At 42.0% G+C, this 27,095-nt stretch overlaps 1 protein-coding gene across 1 annotated transcript in view; it reads left to right on the top strand.

Annotated features, from left to right (window-relative positions):
* LOC107116769 (serine/Arginine-related protein 53-like) overlaps positions 1 to 27,095 on the top strand; it is a gene marked incomplete at its 3' end in the record, with an annotated part of 151,815 nt that overhangs the window by 39,437 nt on the left and 85,283 nt on the right. Inside the window, exon 4 of the mRNA XM_015418767.1 lies at positions 21,795 to 21,971. Within this exon, the coding sequence (XP_015274253.1) occupies positions 21,795 to 21,971 (177 nt within the window). The remainder of the gene's footprint in view (positions 1 to 21,794; positions 21,972 to 27,095) is intronic.

Below are 27,095 nucleotides of genomic sequence, written 5' to 3'. Positions count from 1 at the left end.
GCCGCCGCCGCTGCCTCCTCTCTGGCAGGCAGGCCAGGCGGGCAGGCAGGGCGGGCGGGCGGGGGGGAGGACAGGCCTCGCCGGCCGCTGCCACCGCCGCCGAGCTCGGCAAAGGGGGGGAGGACAGGCCTCTCCGCCTTGGAGCCGGGCGGGGGGGACCGGCCTCGCCGCCGCCGCCTGGGGGAGAACGAGCGGGGGGGGAGAGGAGACGGAGCTCTTCTCCCCCCCGCGAGTATCGCGGGTCCCCCTCTTGTCTATCTAATTCTGAACCTTATCTCAGAGTATGGATCAAAAATCCATAGAGTGGTTCCAGGGACAGAAAGGTTCCAGGGACTAGGGGAAGCCTCCTGTTTCAAAAAAATCTGATATCTGCCAAAAATACATTGAGATCTCACAAGCAGGGGTCATTTCCTGCAGGAGCGCACAGAAGTGGAGCTCCGGCAGTAAAGAGCCCAGGGGGCGGGCACATACAGCAAGCCCCACCCCCTGCTCCCAGTCAGAGCAAGACGCAGCCAGGTAAGCTGCAGAGCCACCCCCACCCCCCGTCCAAAACAGTCCAGTGGCACCTTTAAGACCAAGTTTTATTCAGGTACAAGCTCTCCCTCCTCTGTGAGGACAGATCTGCACCCCCCCCCTTAATAGCTAGCAATCCAAAACAGTCCCGTGGAGCCTGAGCGGTGGGTGTTGCCTTCTGACACACTTCCGGTGATGTGAGGGAGTGTGGCATATGCAAATAAGTTATGCTAATGAGCTCCTGCACCTCTTTTTTTAAAAAAATGACCCCTGCTCACAAGACTACATCAAGAGACCTTGGTGGCCATTTTGGGCATTGTAGGCAGCCCTAAATAGCATTGTCAAGGCTTCCATGCCTCAGTTAGTGTCAGCCATGGAGTGTGTGGGGAAACTAAAAATGATAAAAAATGAGAGGGAGAGAAATGAAAGCTGGAAGGGGGAGGAAGAGCAGAAGGCGGGTAGATGGGAGAGAAGAAAAGGGGAAGGGCTGCAGGATCTACAGAGTGATTCTTCTTTCAATTGTTTTTTCATCTCAAAATGGTTGTCACAGAAGCATTGGTACAGGAGTTCCTCCCCCCTAAGTAGTGTCTGTCCTCACCAGCTCTTCTTTAGCTTAAACTGGTATATGCCTGATTCACAGCTGATGACAGCAGGTATTCATCTGGTGTAGCTGTCCCAAAAACTTTCCCTGTGTGATTGCCTTCTGCTGTGTTTGACACATGCTCCATGCAGTTGTCCTCCATGCAGCTCCCACCCCTTCTTGAGTTCCCAGTCCTGTTGTGACAAGTGTACTGTACTTTGAAATAGCAGTCATTTTCTGCTACTGTTGACCCTTTCTTTATTATAAATTTCCTCAAGTTTTCCTCATTTGTCCGATTGGTAAGTAATTCAGCTGGTCATGCTTCTATACAGCTTGGATAAAAGGACCCCGTAAGCCTTAACCTGCTTCACTAATGCCGTATGTACAGCTGCAAAGGAAGCAGAATTGTGGACAAAAGAAAAGGGGGCATAACCCCTCATCCAGTGTATCCCATTATAGTGCCCACAGGTGCAGATGTGCTTGAGGTGTTCCTTCCATGACCAATAACCAAGATCTGATTAGGGTTCACCAGGGCTGAGCTGTTGTGATTTATTTTCAATGCCAGTGAATTTAAGAAACTAGTCCTGAGCATGTGTAGAGTCTGTTCCCCTAATCTGCATGTTAATATACAGCACCTGCATACATTAGGAATTAATAGTTTTTGAATATCAGAGGGTTGTGATTTCAAGTATGTTTGGTCCTTAGCCTCTCTAGATAAGTATTCTAAGGATGTATATTCCATTGCTGAGGGTTCTCTAGGTAAGTATTCTGAGAATGTATATTCCATTACTGAGGGTTCTTTGGTTAAGGTTACCCTCCTGTACCTCCCTTCCCTCCCTAAGAAGTGCTTTTGCTTTAAGTGAAATACCTCCAAGTAAATATGCTCACAGTGTTGCTGTAGTAATCCCAGTCACCTGCAACAAAGCGTCTCTTTTCCATGAGACTTTCCCCCTAGATACCTGGTACAGATAGAGGCCACTTTTGATAGAATGTACCTTGTGTTGGGCACCAGGAAAAAGTTAGGAATTCTGCTGATTTACTGTTGCCTTAGCTTGTCAGTGGGTCCCTGACGGAATTAACGAAGGTGATCTCAGTTTTGGTGTTGAGGACTCCCAAAGATGATTGATATGGGAGATGTAAGCATCCATACCAAGGTTGCCTTGTCAGGTCAATCTTTCTCAAATTGTGATATGTCCCTTTTCATGTGTTGGACCCATTCTGGACCTTCTTTTCTGCACGGAGCGACTTGCTTAGAGTGAACTGAATATAGAACTGGAGGTTCAGAAGCCCCTGTGACAAATCACTATCGTCTGAAGGCTGAGCTTGCTGCTGTTGTGATGGGAATGTGGGATGCCCTGAAATAACACACACAAGCTGGTTTTACAACTCCAGGGGCCTCAGGTTCTGGGGTTGTAAAACCCTCTTATTACCCATAGGAAGGAAAGCAGCCCCATTTCTGTTAATAAATGGACCATTCACTATACTGCCAGGAAGAAACAGTATGGATTGCTTTTGATATCCTCACTGGTGGGGCCCTCAGAACCAACGGAATGCCACAAAACTCGTTGAATAGATTTTAACTGGCAGGAAATTTGGGGACTCAGTTCCCATTTCAGGATAGGTCAAGCAGAACCCCTCCCAACTTAGGAGGACACGGTTAAAAATATGCTCATGGAAGCTTGACCTTGGCTAATACAAGGTAGAGGGAGGAAAGATGCAGTTATTGAAGTGCGTGGGTTAATTATTCTATTTGAACTTGCTGTTAGCCCTGCAGGTCTCCTTTGCTTCTCTGTAGTGCTCACTGTAGTGGGTGTGTGAGTGAGGAGAAACATTTCTGATTGCTTTGTTTGTTCCCCATGTAGTGCTGTCCAATTATTTATCTCCTAAAAGAAATATTACCCTGCATTTGGATGTTGTGCAAAATGGAACACACTTCCATAACATGTCATACTTGAATTAAAAGCAATTTTAGCGTGCCTTTCTCCAACAGAAGACTTTGAGGCAGGTAACATAATGAAATTATAGATTTAAATGGGTAGAAGAAGAGTCTCAGAGTGGTTTACAATCTCCTTTCCCCTCCCCTTCCCACAACAGATACCCAGTGAGGTAGGTGCGGCTGAGAGAGCGCTTGTGAGAGAACAGCTCTGAAAGAACTTGTAATTGACCCAAGGTCACACTAGCAGCTGCATGTGAAGGAGTGGGGAATCAAACCTGGTTCTCCAAGATTAGAGTCTGCGCATTTAACCACTACACTAAACTGTGTGGAGCTGTGTGGAAACTTCTATATATACGCTTGTGAGACTTGCCTTTGGAACGATAGAAAGTTGAATGTGACCATGCAAAAATGGTATTTACAGCTGAAGAACTCCTGTGCTCTCTGGACCAGGTATCTCCTTGTAGCAGCATTCCAAATACTGCTGTATGGGAGCTGTTACTCTCAAGGATTGTCTTGGCCTTATCCTCTATCTGGATCAAGTTTTCAGGGCATTGTCAGATTTCCTGAAACATTACATTGAAATTGTAAATGTCAGATACTCCCACAGCTAGTAGATCCATGGTGATATTGTATCTGCAGTTGATGGTGCATTTATACAACGGGAGGATGACATTCTTCTTCTGTGGAATAGAGTATCTCTTGTTATCTTTCCGGTGCAAAATTGGCACCACCATCTCCCAGATTAGATGTTCAAAGGTAGTATCTTGAAGAAGCTTCTGAAATAAACATGGTCCCACTCTGGGCTCATTAATGACATCTAACAATGATTTTTTCCTTGGCATTGCTCATGTCCTTGCACGAGTGCTGTCTCCCATCATCAGGTGCCCTAAATATTTTGCCACCGTGGTCTAGGAGCTCTGAGATAATGTTCAGGGCTACCCTGTACCTCATTGTGAAAACTGAAAATTTTCTTTCCTTCTTGGCTAGCATGGTTTGGAGCTGTGGTGCATAATTCATTCTTGGTGTTCCATTCTGTTCAAGGCCTTTCAAGAACCATTAGTGGGATTCCAACCTTGAATTTGTAACACATTTCTCCTGGCTCTGGAAGCAAGAACTGCAGCAAAAGTTTGAAGTCTTGATGTGATCAGAGAAGAGAGGTTGGAGGAGAGAAGGGCTGAAAACTGGAGGAGGGAAGATTTTAAAGGAGTGAGGAAGGAGATCGCTGCATACTATGAGTGGAAGGGCAAGTTGGGTTTTGGATGGGGATTGAGCAGAGTTGGTGAACTGCCTTGATTTAATGATGTCATGTTAGTCTGTCTGTAGTAGTAGAAAAGAGTCCAATGGCACCTTAAAGACTAACAATTTGTGGTAGGGTGTTAGTATCTGAAGAAGTGAGCAGTGACTCCTGAAAACTCGTACCCTACCACAAATTTTGTTAGTCTTTAAGGTGCTACTCTTTTGTACTGCTTGATTTAGTCGTCATTCCTAGAACAAACATCTCAGAAGCTAAGCAGGGTCAGCTCTGGTTAGTACTTGGATGGGAGACTTCCCAGGAACTCTAGGGTTCCTACACAGAGACAGGCAATGTCAAACTGCCTTTGAATGTTTCTAGTCTTGAAAACCCTACGGGGTTGGGTATGACTTGACAGCAAAAGTAAAAGTAAATGGTGCTTTACAAAAATCCATCAAACAGTGTTTGCTGATTAAGCTTCCTTAGTTATGGAGTGGTATAACTTCTGAATTCAGCCATTGATTTCAGAAAAACCTACAATATTGCAATCATAGCAGTTTATCTTAATTTCAAAAATCTTTCTGGTTCAATTTCCTAATGGGATTGCTCTACTTATTAATGTATTTTCACCTAATTGTATAAGAATACTGTTTACAATTATATACCATAGAATAAAATACATCCATTTGTACAAATAATGATGTATTTGTTTTATACAAAGATGCCTTGTATTAGAACTTTAAATTCATTTGGCATGTAGCACTGAAAATCTGCTACCTGTCTTTATCAAATATATGCTAAAAGTTTTTCTATTAAAACTGTTAGGCTTTTTTGATTGGAGATGAGTGAAAAAGCCCTTTTTCCTATATAGGCTTCTTGAATTTCTTCCAAATTAGATTTTAAATGCCAATTAGGAGGTTGAATATACTAAAATAAAAGCAAATACTTCCAAAATAGTTTCACCTTATGGCTAGTTAGGCCTTTTCTCTCAAAAGTGAAACCTTTGCTCTGAGCATGGCTTTGAGAAAGATATTCAGCTTAATGAACACATTAATTAGAACCATAACTATTTATAAGATAATTAGAAACGAAGCATGGTAAACTGGGCTTTTCCTGCAATTAATGGAGGATTAATTACTGGAGGTAATGAAGTGGTTTTTTAAATGCATTAAGGTGAAGTACAGAGATTTGCAAGGCTTTGTGATAGTTGCATAATTATTTCAGGCTGTTTGAGCATAGCTCATATGAGATCGCTAATAAGCATCATTGCATCATTATGTATGCACTTAAAAAGACTTACCACCAAAATGACTGCCTAATTATTTCTAATTGGCAGGACTCTGTGTAGTCATTGAGCTGTTTGTAGCCATTTTAAGGTTCATTTAACCATCCTTGGGGCCATGTGATAGATGGAAAAAGCTTCAACTACATGCTGGCCTTGGCTGGCGCCGTTAATCAATTTTGGTGGGCTTCAGTTTGAAATGTATTTGCTCATACAGAGGTCAAAACCTGAAGTAGTCCAAGCAAAGTTTTGCTTTTTGAAATCACTTTACTGTATTCATTAGCAATTAGTAAAATAATTGTGTCTGTCACTATATTTGGATTTCCATATGACTTGATATTCTTTCATCACTGTCCTTTCTTATGCCATATTAGCTTCACTGGAAACCAACTATTCTTCCAGCAGACTCTTTTTAACAACTTCAGTGTAGCGGCATATGTTCCCATATACTACCTTTCTTCATTCATTTGTTAACTTAAACAGTGAAGTACATTTCAACACAGTCCTCTAATTTGTTCCCAATTGATTGCTGAGTGAAAGTTTCTGTCCAAGGACAACATTTTAGGGCTTTCAAGGATACCTCTAAGGAATTAGTCATTAAGCATTAAGAGTAGAAACAAAAAGTGGTCAAAATCAAATTCTGTCGTTTACCAGAGTTATGCAGTTAGAGCCATCCATGTCCGAGATGTTGACAGCTATGTATATGTTCAAGGACATCTTTGATTATAGCAGAGTTGTATAATAGCTACACTTGTTTTAAAAACTAATTTGTACGTAAATATTAGAGCACCAGTTTGTCAAGTATTAATTTGTGAATGTTGGAATGTCAGGTTCAAATGATTTCTTTGCTATTACCTAATTGGCATATAGTTATTTTATTCTACTTTATCAGATTTAATGTGACATCCCATTAGGTAAGTGTCTGTAAAAGTTTTCAATGAGTGCATTGTCCTGTTAACATAATCATGACCATCTGTGGGATGTTGTCAAGATACATAAGCCATTCCACACAGCTTTAAGCAAACAGCAATGAAGCACATTTCAGACTTAATAAAAGAGGCTGTTTTTATTGTTTCTGTTGTGATATATTTAATATAATATTAAAGCGTAATGTTCAAAAAGGTATATATCCTTATCAAGGTAAATATGATAGAGATGTATTTAAAAAATGACATTTTGAAAAAATAGGGTGGTTACCTTGCACTTAAACAACAGTTTAGAGTATAAACACTATAATAGGGTATAAACACTAACAACAAACCCGTTTTCAGGAGATTTTAAAAGGTTTTATATGCATGGCAGTTTACTCACACACTTATGTGATCTCTTAGTTTTGTTTTTGGTAAATGGTTATAATAGACAAACAATACAAACATATATAGTGATTCCCTTTTAAGGCCATTGACTTCAGTGTACTTAGAAGAATAGCACTGTAAAGATATGGTTTCCATTTATTGGTTAAGAATCAGTTTGCTGTAGGGATCTTGCTACAATGCACCTGCTTTCTGGAAAAGGCCTGTTGTGCTCTGGATTGTATACATTGGTCTGTTGGATTCTGCCCTGTGAGAGTGAACTAAATGGAGTTTGGGCCCTTTTAAACTTTTATGATTCTTATCCCACTGCTAATACATGACATACTGTAACTTTTCAAGCTCTGCTGTACTAAGTGAGCTGAATGGGATACTCAGTGTTCAGTAAATTCTATTTTATTTCACATTTTCTTTCCCACTGCGGTCCCAGTTGAGTGGCATTCACAACTTCTTCTGCTTGTTTCAGCGCATAGTTCATCTGATATGACTATTCTAAGCATAGGTACACTAGGATATGATTTTGAGATAATACTGTTTCTTTTATCACAGTCAACTATGTTCAGATCATTTGGCAGTGCAAATGGTATTGTGTTTCTTGAAGGATAAGAACAATCAACATGGAATGATTCAACTGTTTTGGATAAGAATTCAGGGATACAAACTAATGAAATTACAATAATTCAGTTTGTTAATCCTTATTAAAGTGTCAGGTCTCATAACTGAAAGAAAACCACGCAATGATCTCTTAGTACTTTGTGTGGCTTGCTTTGAGGGCTGTTTATAGTCCCTTGTTCCTCAAACCATGTTGTCTGTGTTAGACTGCTTTTTATTGCATTTTTTTTGAAAAAATTCTGAAATCTGCCTTGAATCTCAGTAAAAAAGGTGAGCTATAAATGAAGTTAGTAAAGTAATGAAGTTATGAGGTAAGTAATGAAGTAAGTGGACTCTAGATATTATGGACTGTAAATATTCCAGTGTACAAATTCTTTCCAACTGTAGCTATTTCTCTCTGTAATGTATTTTTAAAAAACAAACAAGGAAGGATTGCTGAAGGGAATTAAGTTTGTAGAAGTGACACTGCAACATGAAAGGGTTTAAGAGCTTACTTTCAGATGCACTGTGCCAGAGAATAATTTGGGTCTAAAATCAGTTGGCTCCAAGGTACCTTTAATAGTTATATTTCAGAACTCTAAAGTACTGATGGTCTATCCCTTTTACAACTTCATATATGGTTTGTTATATATTCCATTCCTATCCTATTTTAGAGAACTGTTTTATGCCAACTGTTTTATGAGGTTTACTTCAGAACATTTTACTGCGCTTTAGACTCTGAAAGCTTCAAGGTGGATTTTTTTGGCAGCTCTTGAGACTTGTTGTATTTCCCCACTTAAGAAATTGCATCATTGTGCTGCCATACTTTTATGATTGGTTGGTAGCAAAAAGAGCAGTGATTTTGCTGTCCACATATGACTGCATGAAAGTTCTAGCTGATAAGTTCTACAGAAATTGGCCTGTGTGTGTGTGTATATGTGCATCCATACACACACATACCAGTGAAGTATTTGTAATTTGCCACTGCTGCCACTTGCTGCGCAAGCCTAAACAGAGTTATGCCCACCTAAATCCTTTGAAGTCAATTGGTTTAGCAGGGGTTTGACACTACTTTGGGTGGCACTGCCACTACTAGTCTGAACATCTGTACTGTCTGGCGTAGTTATACTATATATAAAAAGGTTAAACTGTAATGACATTGTTTTTCTAAATTTTTGTCTTAGATTATTTGAAGATCAGTGAGCTATATTCTTAATGTCTTTTCGTTTTCAACAAGTGTATTCTGTTTTGGCAATACAAGTGTGTTTATGTGTGTGTATTAAAGTATGGGACCTATAGCCAAAAACTACCATACAGTGTTGGAGCTATTGGGAAATATATTTCTTCAAAATGTTTTTTTAATCCTGCCTCTTCATGTAGTGTCATTCAAGACAGCTAATTAGAAAACACATTTAAAACAGACATTTCACAAGAAAAAAATCAATTCAAATACCAATTAAGAACCATCTACTGATAGAAATTGCACAGCAGAGTAAAATAAACCATTAAGTCAAAAAAGAGCAACTTCAGCAACAATATAAACGCACTCAATAGGATAGTCACCTAGTTGATTGCTTGATAGAGGGAGTTGCATAATTGTGGCACCACTGCAGGGGAGGTCCCATCTCTAATCACCCAACTTGCCTCTGAACTGACCTTTGTGTCAACATCAGCCCTGTAGCTAGACACTTTTCAGTGGAGGGTATGTGCTCTCGTGCCCCATTGTGGTGATGTCACTTCTGACATCACCTGGAAGTGACTCTCACCCACCATGCCTATCTGCCAGGAGAGGCTTCTCCTCCACCCTCTCCATCCTGATGTGAAGGAGGCAGGTAGGCAGGGCAACAGGTGAGCTCTCCTCCCCGTCTCCTCTCCCTCTGCCTCCATTCCAGCATAGAGGAGGCAGGGAGGCAGAATGGCCCACATGACACTGGGTTACCTGACAGCGAATTCCTCCCCCACCACCCTGGTTCAGGTGCAGGGAGGTGCCAGGGTGGGCCATCCTGCCTGCCCACCTGCCTTCTTCACACCGTAGGACCCTCTTGGGTGCTGTGGGACCACAAGAGGAGAAGGAGAGCCCTGCTGCCCTGCCTGCCTTCTCCACAGGACCTTCTCCCTCTGGTGGTTAGGTGAGGCAAGCCTTAACAAGCCCAGGCTCCCAGAAGGGATGAGGAGGGGAGGGGGGACTGAGAGAACCGGGAGAGGATAGCAGTTAAGGGGCAGGGCAAATTCAGCAGGGGGCGTTGCCCCCCAGTGCTCCCTCTAAGCTGTGGAGTCTTGTGAGCAAAATTGATACTTTGTGAGCTACTGGCATTAAAGTTGTGAGTGAGTGATTTGGCTACTGCATAAATTAGTTTGCTCTGGATCCATCCTTCCTGAGCCAAAACAAAAATGTGTGAGCCGAAGACTAAAAAACTGTGAGCTAGCTCACACTAACTCAGCTTAGAGGGAACACTGCCATGGACCCCATTACCTATTGCTGTGGTCATCATCCTACCTTTAATCAAGGGAAAATGTGTCACGGTCCTCACGGACAACACCACGGCGCTTTCTTATGTCAACAGACAGGGAGGCATTGTTTCCCTACGCCTCTGCAACCTTGCCATCCGGTTGTGGGAGCTTTGCATCTCCAACAACATTTTCCTCACACCCCTCACCTTCCCGGACACATGAACGTGCAGGCAGATCATCTAAGTCGAGCAGGATTCAGCCTTCACGAGTGGGGGATGAACCCAAGATACCTTCTCCCACTCTTCCACAAGTGGGGAGCTCCCCAAGTCGATGTCTTTGCCACCAAAAACAACAAAAAGTGTCCTCTGTTCTGCAGTCGAGGAGGCAGGGACCCACAATCTCTCGGAGATGGTCTCCTTTACCCTTGGTCCACGGGACTTCTTTACCTGTTCCCTCCCTGACCTCTGCTTCTGAGAGTGGTCCGCAAAATACTCAGAGACGCTGCGGACTGCATCTTAATAACCCCATGGTGGCCGAGACAACCTTGGTTTTCAACAGTCCTCAAGTTATCAGAAGGGATATACCATCACTTCCCTCCGGCTCAGGACCTCCTCCTCCTCTCCGACTCCCCCCTCCTACATCACGACATACCACAATTGAAACTGACGGCATGGAGAATAACGTCACCAACTTCTTCACCTGCGTAGCGAACATTCTCTTGAATTCCAGAAAACCTACTACGCGGAGGTCCTACAATTATAAATGGCGAAGGTTCTGTTCTTCCCTAGGTGATGACGCCCCTCGAGCCACTTCAGTGGGTCTCAAAAGAGTTTTCTAATTCCTCCTCTCCCTAGCTGACTCGGGACTTTCCCATTCATCGTTGAGAGTTTATTTGGCCGCTCTTTTGGCCTACCATGTTCCAGTTGACGGATGCACTTTGTTTTCCCATCCAATTTCAAAACACTTTTTAAAAGGTTTATTGCATCTCTATCCTCCTGTCAAAACTCCAGTCGCTCCCTGGGACCTTCCTCTAGTTCTCCGCCAGCTCGCGAGGAAGCCCTTTGAGCCGCTTGCAACATGCGACCTCAAACTTCTAGCATGGAAAATGGCCTTTTTAATTTCTGTCACATCGGCTAGACGAGTCGGAGAAATATTGGCTTTCCGGCATGATACACCTTACCTGTCATTTTTGCCGAACGGAGTCCGCCTCATCCCGGACATCTCCTTCCTGCCGAAGGTGGTGTCAGAGTTCCACCTGCAGGCGGAGGTCTTCCTCCCTGATTTTTCCCCAAATCCAACATCACTGGAAGACAAACTATTACACACTTTAGATGTGAAGCGGGCTGTCCTGTTCTACCTCAATAGAACACACCCAACTAGACGAGACTCGCAACTGTTTGTCTCTTACGCGTCAGCGCGGCTGGGCATTCGCATCACGGCTCAGCGCCTGTCAAAATGGATTGTGGGTCTCATCCGTCTATGTTACCTGATCACCAAACAGCCATTGCCTGGCCCTATCAGGGCTCATTCTACCAGGGCTGTCGCGACTTCCACTGCCTTCCTCCAGTGAGTGCCACTGATGGACATTTGCAAAGCCACTACGTGGGCCACGCCTAACACCTTCATCAGGCACTACGCCCTAGATGTCCGTACGAACACCAATACCAGCATGGGACGTCACATTCTATCTTTGGCTACGCAGTAAAGGACCTGCCAGCACCCTCGTCCAGGTAGACCACTGCTCGCTAATCTCCCATGGATGTGAAGCACAGAGACCACGTCGAAGATAAACAGGTTGCTTACCTGTAACTGGTGATCTTTGAGTGGTCATCTGTGCATTCACACCACCCGCCTGCCTTCCCCGCTGCTGTCAGCTTCTACATTTTTAATTGGGGTTGATTTGCGGCGGTTTGAAGGAACTGGCGGGATGTCCATGCCCACCCCTCTGGGCATGCGCGGTGAGGTTCCTGCGCATGACCGAGGGACTGGGCACAAAAATCCGTTAAAAGAGCTTGCTACAGCACCGATCGATCCAGTGCGTGCGCACTAGATCCCATGGGTGTGAATGCACAGATGACCACTCGAAGATCGCCAGTTACAGGTAAGCAATCTGTTTTTCTCCCAGATTAGAGTCCATGCTCCTAACCACTACACCAGCTGTAGAAAAGAGTAAGTCCAGTAGCACCTTAAAGACTAAGAAAATTGTGGCAGGGAATGAGCTTTCGTGAGTCACTGCTCACTTCTTTGTGAGTCATATGGCAGCCTTTCATGACCTATGTAGTGGCAGTCTGGAGTCCTCCTGGCCTTGAGAGGAGCTTGTTAAGAACATAAGAGACGCCAATGTTGGATCAGGCCAAAGGCCCATCCAGCCCAACACTCTGTCACACAGTGGCCAAAAATACCAGGTGCCATCAGGAGGTCCACCAGTGGGGCCAGGACATTAGAAGCCCTCCCACTGTTGACCCCCCCCCAAGCACCAAGAAGACAGAGCATCACTTGCCCCAGAGCCCCTATCTATACCTTGTGGCTAATAGCCACTGATGGACCTCTGCTCCATATGCTTATCTAATTCCCTTTTGAAGCCATCCATGCTTGTAAATCTGTCAGTAGATATTGAGGAGCACACCAGAGTTTGTTATGTAACTAACTGGTTGTTAGGTGGCACAGGAGGGCTGCTGCTCAAAGGGAAGCTTGAACGCTATTTACAGGTGAAATATCTACTTTCTCCTGTTTGGATCCCAGCCAATACAAATCTGTCAGTAGATATTGAGGAGCACACCAGAGTTTGTTATGTAACTAACTGGTTAAATTACTAGTGAATTCTTGACAACATCAGAGATACCACCAATCATGCAAATCGATTTAATGTAGGTACAGTAGAATTAAGTAGGATGTGAAACAAGTCAAGCTGCCTTGATCTCTTTATGATTACTGACATATAAAAAGGTAAGGTATAAGGAGTTTGGTTGCAGAATGGTACTTTTCTGCCTCTTCCTTTCTGCTGTAGCCCAGTAGTTCTCCAAACATTCCCCTTGGTTTTAGAGGACTCCCAGGAATGGCACAATATCTGTCTGTAGTGTCCAGGGGAGGGGGGGAATTATATCCATCTGCTGGTGGCAGTATCCTTGTGCCAATAGAAAATTGACATAAGATCAACACATTTGATTAGCAACATGATTGTGCTTGTTTGTATTTTTGCTACAGAATACTAACTGTTTTGACCAGGACCCAAGGCTCTTCACAATGTTTTTTTAAATCTTTTAGAGAATGCTTTAAAGTTTTCTGAAAATGTACATTATTGGAAACTATTACTTTAGCTTGGCAAGTTAGAAAATGGAGATGTTAAAATCAGCAACTTCGTATTGATATATAAGATTTTAGACACTAACTCAGGTTACTACTCAGTATGATTTATACTTCCTTTCTTAATCGGGAGATTGTTAGATTCTTTTGTAGCTGGCCATATTTGGATTCCATGGAAACTACTTTTACAATTTAGTTGCTAGATTAGGTACTCTACTACTGAGACAAAAGCAGTTTCATAAATATGAGTAGTTCTTTATTAGGTACTAGTAACATCCATTATTTTGATGGACACTGTGCTTGGTGAATGGGGGGGGGGAGTGCTTCTAGCTCACAGCTACCCTGTAGGGCAAGGAGTCCATGTTCCTCCATATATCTCAGCATCTGGAAACTTGGTGAGGCATGATTTTTCTTCTCCCTGGTTCAGAATACTGTTCCTGTTTGTTAAATGTACAGAGTAAAGGGGGATAAATAGAGAAGGGTCTATGCTTCAGGGAGCCAGGATTGGTATCTTTGCTTGGGTGGCTGAGTGTTTCACATTCCTGATCAAGACATCCATCTGCCACAAAAGCAGTGTTCAAGACAAATGTTAGTGGCTCGGTTTTCACACGTTTTAAGTATTCAGACCTTTTGTAAAATAGAGTGGTGGTAAAGATCAAATGTTAAAGAAGCTTAGTTTATGGGAGCAATGATACATGTTGCAAAATCTCTAAGTGATAGTTTGGGAATGTTCCATAAATTTTCCCCACAATGCTCAGACATAAATTGTTTGTTGTGTGGAAAATCTTAAAATACATTGCTGGGGTCAGGAGCGGTACTTTCCCTCCTGTTAGACTGAGCAGAGAAACTCTTCCTGAAATCTAAATCAGAGTCAGTACTTTTTAACTCTGCACTAAATTAATCCAGTGTTTATCCCTGACCATATTCAGTTTGGGATTTTGAGATTTTCCTTGGATGCTCTACAGGCATTGTGCACATTTAGAAAATCTGCTTGCTTTTACTTGTGTACAGAGTTTTCTGAAGTGGCCAGACAGATAGGGAATTTGAGTGATCAGACAAAATGTGTCATGTGCATACAGGGAAGGCAGAACGCTGTCAGTACAGCCATGAGTACCAGCAAGTTCTCCGTTAGACCATTCTACTTGTACAGTAGAATGCGCTAAGAGGTACGGTGTGCTAATAGGTTGTTGCCTAAATTGGACTATGCAGACCTCAATTTAAGCAAACAAAAACTGTTTACTGACAGTATGATGTCTTTTCAGAGTAGATTTCGGATTAATTTCAGTGTTCATCCATCTGGAGCTTGGTTTTATGAATTAGCTAAATACATATTTGGCTGCTGTTGTAAACCACCCACACCCATTCAGCCATTTGCTGAATGGGCTTGACAGACTCAGTGAGGAAGGCACGCTGAACTCATTGTCAAGGCCAGGTTCTGCATAAAACACTGCCCGAAGAAAAATAACTGAGTTAAAAAAATAAAATAAAATCACTTGTTCAAGATTTGTCCTCTGTACTCTAGATGTCTAAGTTCTTGCACCAATATGTTACCAGTTTTATTCATAGCCAGATAGCTGTTGGTGAATATTTGAGCAGATGTGTTTGATTGTTTGGTGGTAGCTAACTAACAAGGCTGTTATTAACCAAAAAGGTGTTACCGATAAACTGATCAGTGGGTGCCAGAGCCTGGGAGTCATTTGTAATTATCACATGCTGTCTCGAGTCCAGTCCTTGTATCCGGCATCTCTTGCTTACACTGTCACCTAGGATTGGGTGTCAAGAGGACTCAAGGTGTATCTTCACTTTTGACAGATATATGTTAATCTTTTCAGCTATACTGTGGTTTGTTTTTTTTTAAAAAAAGATTAGTTTATGGTTTTAGTGTGTTAGGGCTGTATAATTGGGGGAATGCTAAATGACAGTGACCTCATTTCCTATAGAACAATGAAAATTAGTAGTTTCACGTTTTATTAGGCTGATATTCCAGATGTAGTGTACATTTAATTAAGTGTAGTTTCCTTTTGGTTATGGTATGTGTATCTGTTTTTTGTCGCAAATTCTTTCTAGTTTTACAGTTTTCCACATGTTTTCTTTCACCATTTATGATTTTTTCAAAGCAGAGCTATAAGGATTTAAATCACTTTAGTATGCAGTGAAACAGTTCTCATTCAAACAATAAATGCCATTTTAAAAAGCCCTTAGATCTTCTGTCACTTCATAAATACAAATGTATAAAAACATTATGCAGTTGTAGTGCCCACCTGCTAATTAAATGCAGATTTTCTCAAACTTGTTTTAAAATCTGCTTTATTTGTTTCAACTCTGTCTCTGTTTGGATTACATATGGCCCTTGTGAAACTAATTATGCTTATGGAGCAGCTGTTAAATTTAGTGCAACTCATTTTATCCAATATTTTAAATTTTAATTGATTACCTGTGAAGAAATTAGCAAATTAGCACTTATTGTGCAGTAACTGAATAGTCTTTTATGGATATTTTCAGGATTTTTTTTACAAAACAAGTGGGATAAATGTTGAAGGAATAAATACAATGCCGAGGATTTTAGATAGAACATTTTAGGTGAGCCCTGATTATCTGGTGTGAAATTCAGGGATGCTGAGTGATGCCAAGCATTTCTGTGTGTTCAGTAAGTTAGACATGAAAAGCAGATCGGAAAGAAATGGCTTTTTCATAGGATTTTCATAGCATATGGGCTTATCTGGATCTAAGAAGCCTTTGAAGATCTTTGAACTTGACTAAATGACTTAACCTTTGGCATGATGGGTGTGTGCTGTGAGGGCTTTTTATTTTTTAATGTTTTGGTAGAGCTGGTAGCACATTCTCCACCCTCACTTCCTTCCTTATGTCCTTGCAGTTTTTGTAATTATAACTTCTTAGGTATTTTATTTTAATAGTTATAATCGAAAGCGATTATTTTTGTTATATACATAGCATAAGACCAAAAATTTGCTTGATTTTTCTAGATAAAAGTGCTTCTTTTTGACATAAGAACACAAGAGACGCCAATGTTGGATCAGGCCAAAGGCCCATCCAGTCCAACACTCTTGTCACATAGTGGCCAGAAATACCAGTGCCATCAGGAGGTCCACCAGTAGGGCCAGGACATTAGAAGCCCTCCCACTGTTGACCCCCCCTAGCACCAAGAAGACAGAGCATCACTTGCCCCAGAGCCCCTATCTATACCTTGTGGCTAATAGCCATTGATGGTCCTCTGCTCCATATGCTTATCTAATTCCCTTTTGAAGCCGCCCATACTTGTAGCCGTCACCACTTCCTGTGGCAGTGAATTCCATGTGTTAATCACTCTTTGGGTGAAGAAGTACTTCCTTTTATCCGTTCTAACCCGACCACTCAGCAATTTCATTGAGTGCTCACGAGTTCTTGTATTGTGAGAAAGGGAGAAAAGTACCTCTTTCTCTACCTGCTCTATCCCATGCATAATCTTATAAACCTCAATTGCAGTCACACACTGTCTCGACATTTTCAGTGAGTTATCCACTACAACTCCAAGATCTCTCTCTTGCTCAGTCTCTGCCAGTTCAGACCCCATCAATGTGTATTTATATTTAGGATTTTTGGCTCCAATGTGCATCACCTTGCACTTGGCCACATTGAACCCCATTTGCCATGTTGACGCCCACTCGCCCATCCTTGACAGATCCCCTTGGAGTGCCTCACAATCCTCACTGGTTTTCACCACCCTGAACAACTTTGTATCATCCGCAAATTTAGCCACTTCACTGCTTACTCCCATCTCCAAATCATTAATGAACAAGTTAAAAAGCAGTGGACCAAGTACTGATCCCTGTGGTACCCCACTGCTTACCACCCTCCACTGAGAAAATTGCCCACCTACACTCACTCTCTGTTTTCTATGAACTAGCCAGTTTTTGATCCATAAAAGGACTTGTCCTTCTATCCCATGATTTTTGAGCTTACTTAGGAGCCTTTGATGAGGAACTTTATCAAAAGCTTTCTGGAAGTCAAGGTAAATAATATCTATTGGATCCCCCTTGTCCACATGTTTGTTCACCCCCTCAAAGAACACTAACAGGTTAGTGAGACAAGATCTTCCCTTACAGAAACCGTGCTGAGTCTGCCTCAATAGGTTTTGTTCATCTATGTGCCTACTAATTCTTTCCTTAATAATGGTTTCCACCAATTTACCCGGTATCGACGTCAGACTGACTGGCCTGTAATTTCCCGGATCTCCTCTGGAACCCTTTTTAAAGATGGGAGTGACATTAGCTACCTTCCAATCCTCAGGAATGGAGGCAGATTTTAAGGAAAGATTACATATTTATGTCAGGAGATCCACAAGTTCACATTTGAGTTCTTTCAGAACTCTCGGATGTATGCCATCTGGGCCTGGTGATTGTTGTCTATCCGTTTTAGGATCTCCTCTCTCGTCACCTTAATCTGACTCAGGTCTTTCAACACCGCTCCCGAAATCAGCGGTTCTGGAGTGGGCAAGCACTTTTCATCTTCCACAGTGAAGACAGAGGCAAAAAATGCATTTAGTTTCTCAGCCATTTCCCTATCATCCTTCAGTACTCCTTTTACCCCTTGGTCATCCAAGGGCCCCACTGCCTCCCTGGCTGGTTTCCTGCTTCTAATATATTTGAAGAAAGTTTTATTGTTGGTTTTTACGTTTTTTGCTATATGTTCCTCATATTCCCTTTTTGCCTGCCTGACCACAGACTTGCATTTTATTTGCCATAGCCTGTGTTCCGTTTTATCAGCCTCACTGTGACTAGCTTTCCACTGCTTAAAGGTATCCTTTTTACCTTTTACAGCTTCCATTACTTTGTTTGTTAACCATGTAGGCTTTTTCCTATTCCTGTTTGTGCCTTTCCTAACCTGCGGAATATATATTTTTTGCGCTTCTAGGATCGTAGTTTTAAATAGTTTCCAAGCTTCCCCAATGGTTTTGACCCTTTCTACTTTTCCTTTCAGATTCCTCCCCACATGTCCTCTCATATCAGAGAAGTTACCCCTTTTAAAGTTAAAAGTGGTTGTGTGAGTCTTTTTGGCCAATTCCCTATTTATACAAATATTGAACTCAACAACATTATGATCACTGTTCCCAAGCGGTGCAATCACTTTTACATCTCTCACCAGGTCTTGACATGTTATTTTGTACTATCCCTTCTTAGTACTCAGACCAGAACATGTTTTAAACAAAGTGTAAGCTTATCCCCCATTACAAGATAAATTCTCAGCTTTCCTCACCTCATATTATCAACTTCTTGGAAATGTATAAGCATATTGTTGTAGGTCTTAGTGGGAAGGGAATTTAATAAATATGGGGCAGCCAATGAACATATCTCTGTGTCCTTGTAGTATAGATTTCTTACTTAATAGTTGTGGGTAGAGGCCAAACAATAAGAGGATGGCTGTTACTATCATGATCTGCGTACGAGCTTCAGTTAGAGCCTGGAGTACAGTGGGAAATCTTAATCTTGAGTCTGAAATGGGATGTAAGAAAAAAGGGTAAACACTGTTGAAATATTTTTGGTTGAGAGGGTTATCTTGAATTGTATCTGGAAAAACTGTAAGGAACCATTGCACATCTACTAAGTTGGTGTGAGATACTACAGCAACAGCATTTGTCACAAGGACAGTTACTGTTTCAAATATTTATTCCTAATGTTTCAGGTGTTCCTGTTTTCTGAGATTAGGTGGGTGGCAACCTGGGAGGGACCTGGGAGGAAGATACTACAATCAATTTGAAGGAATCATTAGCAGGACTTGGTGTTAGTTGTTTTTCATTCATTGTCACTCGATTAAAGAAATCTCAACTGAGTCAAAATTCCAGTCAACTAATTAATTGATTAAATGTGCATATGCATAAAATGAAGGTTTCTGGTGAAAAATGAGAGCTTTCTCTTATTTAAGTGTTCCTCTTTTGGTTTAGAGCCCTCTCCATTGCATAGAATTTAGTACATTTAATGTCTCTGTAGAACGGGAGGTTTGAGGGTAGTATTGTCACTGTTGTTTTTCCCGTCATAACTTGTGCATTCAGTGGTACACCACCTTGATACAGGAAGGCTAATAAAGAATGGAAGTAATCAGTTACACCTAAGGTCCTCTGTTTTGGCATCCTGTAAGTGATCAGTGTGTTGGGCTGTGAACTCATGAGGCCCACGTTCAAATCCCCACTCTGCCATAGGACCTTGCTTGGATGACTAGTCATACACACTTATCGTAACCTGTCTACAGGTATCTGAAAAAGTGTGCTTGCACACAAAAGCTTATACCTTGAATTAAACTTTGTTGGTATTAAAAGTGCCACTGGACTCAAACTTTGTTCTCCTGCTTCAGACCAACATGGGTACCCACCTGAATCTACCTATAGGGTTGTTATTAGGATAAAATGGGGATAAAATGGTGGACAGCAGAACAATGAAGCCTACTTTAGGTCACCATTGGAGACAAAGATGGTATGTGAATGAAGTAGATAAATAAGTAAATTCTGTTCCCAGCAATGACTAGTTACGAGTATTGCTAGAGAATTGCAAGTTGACAAGTATAATGAAAAACCTATGAGGCCTCGTTAGATTGATGGAGATGTATTGTCAAATAAAACTTGTTGGGGAAGAAGAAGAAGAAGAAGAAGAAGAAGAAGAAGAAGAAGAAGAAGAAGAAGAAGAAGAAGAAGAAGAAGAAGATCCCTTCCCCTCCCCACAACAGACACCCTGTGAGGTGGGTGGGGCTGAGAGAACTCTGACACAAACTGCTCTTTTTCAAGGACAGCTGTGCCAGAGCTTGTGACTGACCCAAGGTCACATCAGCAGGTGCAAGTGGAGGAGTGGGGAATCAAACTCGGTTCTCCCAGATTAGAGTACGCACACGGAGCTCTTGACAGAAACTGCTCTTTTTCAAGGACAGCTGTGCCAGAGCTTGTGACTGACCCAAGGTCACATCAGCAGGTGCAAGTGGAGGAGTGGGGAATCAAACCTGGTTCTCCCAGATTAGTGTCCGCACACTTAACCACTACACCAAACAGGAATGCTGACATAGAAATAAATTTGAGAAATAATACAGTGGTTAATATTATATCTGTTGAAAGTACAACAGGATTTGAGATAGCTGGGTTGTGCTTGATGGTCTCTAGATCTGATGTCCTATCAGGACTGATAGTCAAGAACAGAAAACATACACTTTCTTCTTGTACCAGTTTTCTGCTCAAAATTCAAACACCCAAGCTACCGTTATTTCCACAGGGGAAAACTTAAAAATACTTCAGTATCTTATTCCCATGCGGAATAGAAACAGCTTTTGGGACACATTTTAGCAGGGAAAAGGCACAAGAGGAAGTCCTTCCCAGCTGTTCTCCCTCAGCAGCTGCATTATATTAAAATACAAAGTCTGTGGAAAGAATATCAGAACTACACATAGCTTCATCTTGAATACCTTGATCTCTATCCAGTCACGCATTTTGGTGACTTAAGGTCTCTTAAATGTTCAGAAGAGAGGCTCACAACTTTTGTCAATTTACCACTCCTACTGCAGACTCCATATTGTTTCTGGTTGCTGACTTTAGAAGTGGGGGGGGGGGCTCTCTGTGGACTGCAGTGGATGTTGGAAAAGGCTGAAATTGCTATCCTACTTTTTTGAAAACGTAAATGCCCTTAAGTCTTTGTAAATTTTTGGTTAGGTACAGGCCCTTATGCTTTAAGCAATATGAGATTCTGTATATGTTATTTCTGCAGAGTTAGATTTCTTTATATCTGTTCATACCTAACAAGCCCTCTCCTGATATTGCAGTCATTAAATAATAAATATGCATGTTTGAACCAAGTCTCAGACTGAGACCAATGCATAATAGTAAGTCTTCCGCTTTGGAACAACATACTTTTGCTTTTTGGTGCTCAGCTTTGGTTTCTGAAGTTATTTTAGTATCAAAATTCCTTGTTTCTAAAGCTTGTTCTAATCTCAGGCCCTTAGAGGAAACTATCTGTTTTAAAGATCCCAAAGATCCTATTGATATGGCATGCGTTAGATTGGATGGATGGCTTCCCCTTCCCATCTTTGCAAGTCTCCTCTTTCTAACATCCAAGGTAATATACACCTGGTTTAAGTTAGTCTGCAGAACACAAATTAGTTTACTCTTCTGTAACTATATTGATAAGGGGTTGGATCAGTAGGTCTGCTTGCATGAAGGAAAGACTCTTGTTTTCATTCAGTGCGAGGTCTGGTGTTTCTGTGAATATCCAGCTCCATCTGCATTTCTCCACACTATATCCACAATGTTCCTGAAGGCTCCCTGGCTCTCAGGAACAACTTTTGGGGAGATGAAGAGGAAGCAGAAGATTGCTGTTTCAGAAATGGAATCTGAGCACACAGTTTTCTGGATCATGCCCATAGTGTTTTCAGTAGGCTCATGTGTTAAAGTCAAAACACATCATTTCCCTCCTCATCTATGTAATTTAATATGGTGTCATTTAATATCACAAATATTTAAAACAAAAACAATTATACTTCTTGCAAAGTCAGTAAGTGTGCAGGAATGTTAATGCTGTAAAACCTGCTACATTGTTACTTACAGTTTTCCCTTAATTTTCAATTTACAGGTCTCACTCGAGACCTCATCAGCGTTCCTATAGCCGAAGTAGCGAAAGGACCAGTCACCGAAGAACTCGAAGCAGATCTCGTGATAAAGAAAGACGTAAAGGCAGAGATAAAGAGAAAGCAAGAGAGAAGGACCGGATCCGAGGAAAAGAGAAGGACCAACATTACACCAAGATAGGGTGAGTAACAAAGAAAATTTAGCTTAAATAAACAAGAAGCTTTTTTTGATATCAAAGTATTGTTTTTATGTCCCGCGGTTTCTTGAACTGTTTGATTACAATGTTTTGATTACAATGATTAAGCAGCTATATTCGATTCAAGTAGCACGTTAAGAGACAACAAGATTTTTTTAGATATAAGCTTTCAAGAGTAAACGCTCCCTTTGTCAGATCTCTGACAAACGGAGCTTAGACTCTCGAAAGCGTATACCCCCAAAATCTTGTTGGTCTCTAAGATACTACTGGACTCAAATCTAGCTGTTCTACTGCAGACCAGCATAGTTGCCCTCTGGAACGATGATTAAGCAGTGACTGCAGGTGGAGATTCATCAACAGAATGAGCTTACAGAATAGATCTCTTCCCCTTCCTCTTGCAGCTGCCTGCAGCCCATAAAAGCTGCCCCTGCGTGTCAAGGGCCCCTTAGAAACAGACTGGGATGTAGTGCGGAAAGTCCAGGCAAGAGAGAGGAATCTGCAGGAATCAACCATTCCATGCTGCCATGCTTCTTCAGTGTATGCATTGCTGAGATCAATCTCTGCCTCTTGGGCATGTGACTAAAATCACCTTTTCCATCAAACTCAGGATCTGGCAAGCACTATCTTAAGGTTGTTTGCAGAAAGAATCCCTTGTTCCCCAGCTAGGCCACTTGCAGAACAATAAGGAGGCACGCTAGACTGAAGAATAGGTAGGAGTGAGTTGCTCAACCTGATTGAATTATAGTCACAGAGGTACACTGGGTAGCTTACTTGACATAAATAAGCCCAGAAGAGTGAAGCCTGGCACAATAGAAAGTTCAGTGAAAAACTGACCCAGCCGTAAATGGAAGACTTTGAAACTATAGCATGAGGCATTTTTGTTCAGTCAGGGCACCTTTATGCAGGGTTTTCTTGCCAGAGGCCTCCTTAACAAAACAACCCCAGTAAGTTCACTCCCCGAAATTGATACCTCTCATTTTGATGGGATGATTATGTGTGCCTCTCCTTAATATGGAAAGTTTTCCAGTGTAGATCCTCCTCCGTGCCCCAAAGCTTTCCTCCTTCCTTAATGTTGAACAGTTTGCAGGGTCTGAGAATGGCTTGAATCCAGTGGAGCCCATGGAATATGACTCCAAGTGGATGCTACCAAGCGGAGGTGAGATATGAGTTGAGGACTTCCTAAATCACAGATCTCTCCGTTAGCCAGTATGTGACATTAGTTTTGCAAGTGTCAGAAGTAAATTTGGACAAAATAATTATGTATTGGTCACGAAAAGTTGAATCTAAACTAATTCCTACTAAACAAGTGTGAGTTCTCATATGTAAACGTTGCTGATTATATGAAGATGTCATTTCATTGCCCTTGGTTTTGGCTCTTCCAGTACTTGTGTCTCCAGCATTTGCTGGAGTGGTACTTGTGTCTCCAGCATTTGCTTAAACAATTTAAAAAAAAGTGTTTAGAAAGCTTTTCTTCAAGCTTTGTTATGTCTGCTCTGTATGGTTTGACAAGTGTCTGTCCAAGGATGTCAGAGATGCTGGTAATGTGACTGAAAAGGATAAGATAAGCACTGTAATATGAAGTGAATTGCAGACAGATTGTTGTTTTCCAGGAATATAGACTTTGAAGTGAAATTCTGTAGCCAAGTTTGGACAGCAGTTGTATAATTTAAACACAGATTTGCAGCAGTATAAAAAGTGTCCAACAGATACTAGTAACAAGAATTTATCTAAATATTTTGTTATTGTGAAGTTAGTGTTTCTCTGGCTCCATTGTCTATTTGCACCAAGAACAATCACTAACAATGTATGCCATGTTAAGTTTTATCACATACATCTAAGAATAATTGTAAATATTATTAATATAAGTTTATGAAACATGAATAATTATGTGTCAATTTTATGTGTGAAGGCAATTCATTTAATACTCTTAAGAACAACTTGTTTTTTTGCTTTAATGTAAACTGACTAGTTCAAAAGTTTCTGTAGTTTCTGTAAATTAAAAATTATTTAAATGAAAGTGGTTAAGAGCTTGTTAAAGGTAAGATAATTCTCCTTCACTGTGAAATGTTGGTGGCGCTCCTGAAGTGACACGTTCAGTTATTGAGGCAGTCAGTTGCCTGGCACTACAATTTGTAGTGTAGCTATGATGCTAGGTCTGAGAGTATAATTGAAACCTAACCATGATGATTTTTTGAAGCAAATAGTGTTTCTTTGCATGGCCCACATTTCACCAGATGTTTTTACTTTGGGGGGGGGGGAGAAAGAGCACTTTAATAGATCTTTTGTGTGCCATTTATGAAGTGGAGCCTTTACTCAAACAAAACTCATCTACAAGTGTTCTGGCAAAGACTGTTCTGAGCCAGGCACATCATTCTTATTTGCATGTAGTTTCAAACTTACACTTAGCTAACCGTTGTACAGGGTTACTGCTGGCACTGATAACTGCTTAAATGCATAGATTGGAATTTGGATAATTTGTTTTTACCTGGAATCTCTTGCTTTAGATTTTTCTTTTCTCTCATTAGTTATCTGTTTGCATCCAATTTTTCTCTGTGGTTCTCTGCAAGGCCTGGTCTTTGTATTTTCTTTGTGTATTTATTTAGAAAATTTGTAGGTTGCCTCTTCAGACATGCTTGGGGTGGCTGTTGTAAAGCAATATATGGGTCATGTTACATCACTAAAAATTGCTGGCTTGTCCCTTGCAAGACCATTTTGAAACTAGCCTCCAGAGATATATTTCACAGGGAACTAGACATACTCCACTAGGCCTCCCCTGCCATCAAGCACTGTCTCTGCCTTGTAGCCCCACATTCTAGAAGCTTTGCTGCCGGTTTTTCTCTTTAATGACAATGGATTAAGGGAAGAAGCCGCTGAGAAGTAATCTGTGGCAAATGATATGAAAGGGGTGAGATTAAAGCCTGGTGCACAGGAACAGCCCCAAACATCCACTCAATATGTGAGGAGAGGAGGAGTGAGCTCACTGGCCTTGGCCCCTGCTTCCTCGCTGTCACCTGGTTGTGTGCAGGGGCAGCTGTGTGGAGGGAAGCAGGTGCATGAATTCTCTCTCCCCGTGACCAGTGGTGCTGGTTTTGGGACATTGCTGATTGTGGGGGGCAAGAGTTTGCATGGTCATATCCTCTGCACAAGTCGCTTCTGCAAATGTCCAGGCGATCTTGTGGAGGCAGGGGTGGGGCCGGCACACTCACTCCTACTCTCCCTTCCCTACATGTTCAGTGAATGCCTGGGGCTGTCCTGTTCACCAGGCTCCTATGTATTACTGCCTGTATCTGCATAGGTGTACCATTATTTTCTGTTCACTGTAATACTTGTTACCTTTTAAACATTTATAGCACTTCATAACACTAGTGTTCTCTCTCTCTCCCTCTCTCTCTCATATACTGTTTACTATATGTAGGTCTTTGAAAATGAGTATTTTTTACTTTTTAGAAACACTTCAAATATTAACAGGCTACTAAATGGGATTGGCACAGGATGTTCTTGATGTAATTTATCCCTTCTCTACTTTTTAAACTGGAATAGAGTTTTCATTTAATCAGACGATGATCAAAGAATATCTACATAGGGGATATGGATCTGAGAAACGTTCGTCGCTACAGCTATTTGTCATTTTGAAGATTTAGGTTGCTATCAGCAACATGTTATTTAGTGCCTGGTTTCCATCCCCATTTGGGTACAAAAGGAACACAGTACAAAGGTATTTTTGTGGTAAGATCTGTAGACAGTGATTCCAAATTCTATTATTGGGCCTTAGTTACTGTGAGACATGTACTTGTTTGAGGATTAGCAGAATATAACAGATTATTATTATTTTAGATCTGTGCTTTTAAGTCATCATTTTGTACACTCTTCTTGAGACAGTTACGAGCAGGGCCCAAAACAAAATGTTGCACCATTAGGCATAGGTCTTGGCAAGCTACTCATCCAGCTGCTTACCCTATTGGGTTAGTGGATATAAACTATAGCACAACCAGTCCAGAAACAGGAATACAGCATGGAAGAGGGGTATACTTGAGAGTTCCCCCAAATATGTAGAAACCTCCTCCTTTTATTGTGTGGCCTCATTTTGCTGTCTGTTTGGGTGGCATGGAACTATACACTTTGTTGCTGTTAGAGTGAACAAGTGGAGACCCGCAAGAAACTTGCAGAATGGTTATCCTGTTCCTCACACCTTTGCTTCCTCCTGTCTCCCTCTACCTCTCTCACCCTCTTTCTCCCTTCTGCCCCCCCTTTCTTTTTCTCCTCCAGCTATGGCATTATACTGATCTGTAGTTCCTTCCCTCCTCCAATCCCACCCTCCCCAGGCTCCACCCCACAAATGTCCAGGAATTTCCCAACCTGGAGTTGGCAACACAATTTCCTTCCCACCCAACAGCCAACCTACCTTTATCTGCCTCTCTGTCTGCAACTTTCCATCTCCACACCCCTCCCCCGCAGCCTCTACCTAGGAAAATTACTGTTTTTCTCCACAGTGGGGACCAAAACAGCTTACATTATTCTCTCCTACTTTTAATCTGCACAACAACCCAGCTTTCATAGGGTGGCTGCTGATGAACAGTAGCAAGCAGCTGGGCCTACTTGAGTCATGCAAATCAGGTGGTATCAAGTCACCCAGAGGGTGCTGCCGAGGGATGCCAGCCTCCAGGTGGGACCTGGGGATCCCCTGTAATTCCTGCTCATTTCCAGACTACAGAGATAACTTCCCATGGAGAAAATGGATGCTTTGGAGGGTGGACTCTGTGACATTGTACCCCACTGAGGTCCCTGTCCTCCCCAGGCTCCTCCCGCAAATCTCCAGGAGTTTCCCAGCCTGGACCTGGCAACCTTATCCAGAATCCCCTGTCGGTGGCCGGGGGGGACCTGGCAACCCTAAAGTGCTGGCAGGCAATGTTCCCTCTAAGCTGTGGAGTCTTGTGAGCAAAAATTCTACTTTGTGAGCTACTGGCATTAAAGTTGTGAGCGAGCGATTTGGCTGCCGCATGAATTGGTTTGCTCTGGAGCCACCCTTCCTGAGCTGAGACAAAAATCTGTGAGCTGGAGGCTAAAAAACTGTGAGCTAGCTCACACCAACTCAGCTTAGAGGGAACACTG

This window comes from Gekko japonicus, unplaced genomic scaffold (assembly GCF_001447785.1).
Source record: "Gekko japonicus isolate JY-2015 unplaced genomic scaffold, Gekko_japonicus_V1.1 scaffold1036, whole genome shotgun sequence".
Classification (NCBI taxonomy): domain Eukaryota; kingdom Metazoa; phylum Chordata; class Lepidosauria; order Squamata; family Gekkonidae; genus Gekko; species Gekko japonicus.
The sequence above is the reverse complement of the archived record's forward strand: the minus strand, read 5'-3'. Positions and strand labels throughout refer to the sequence as shown.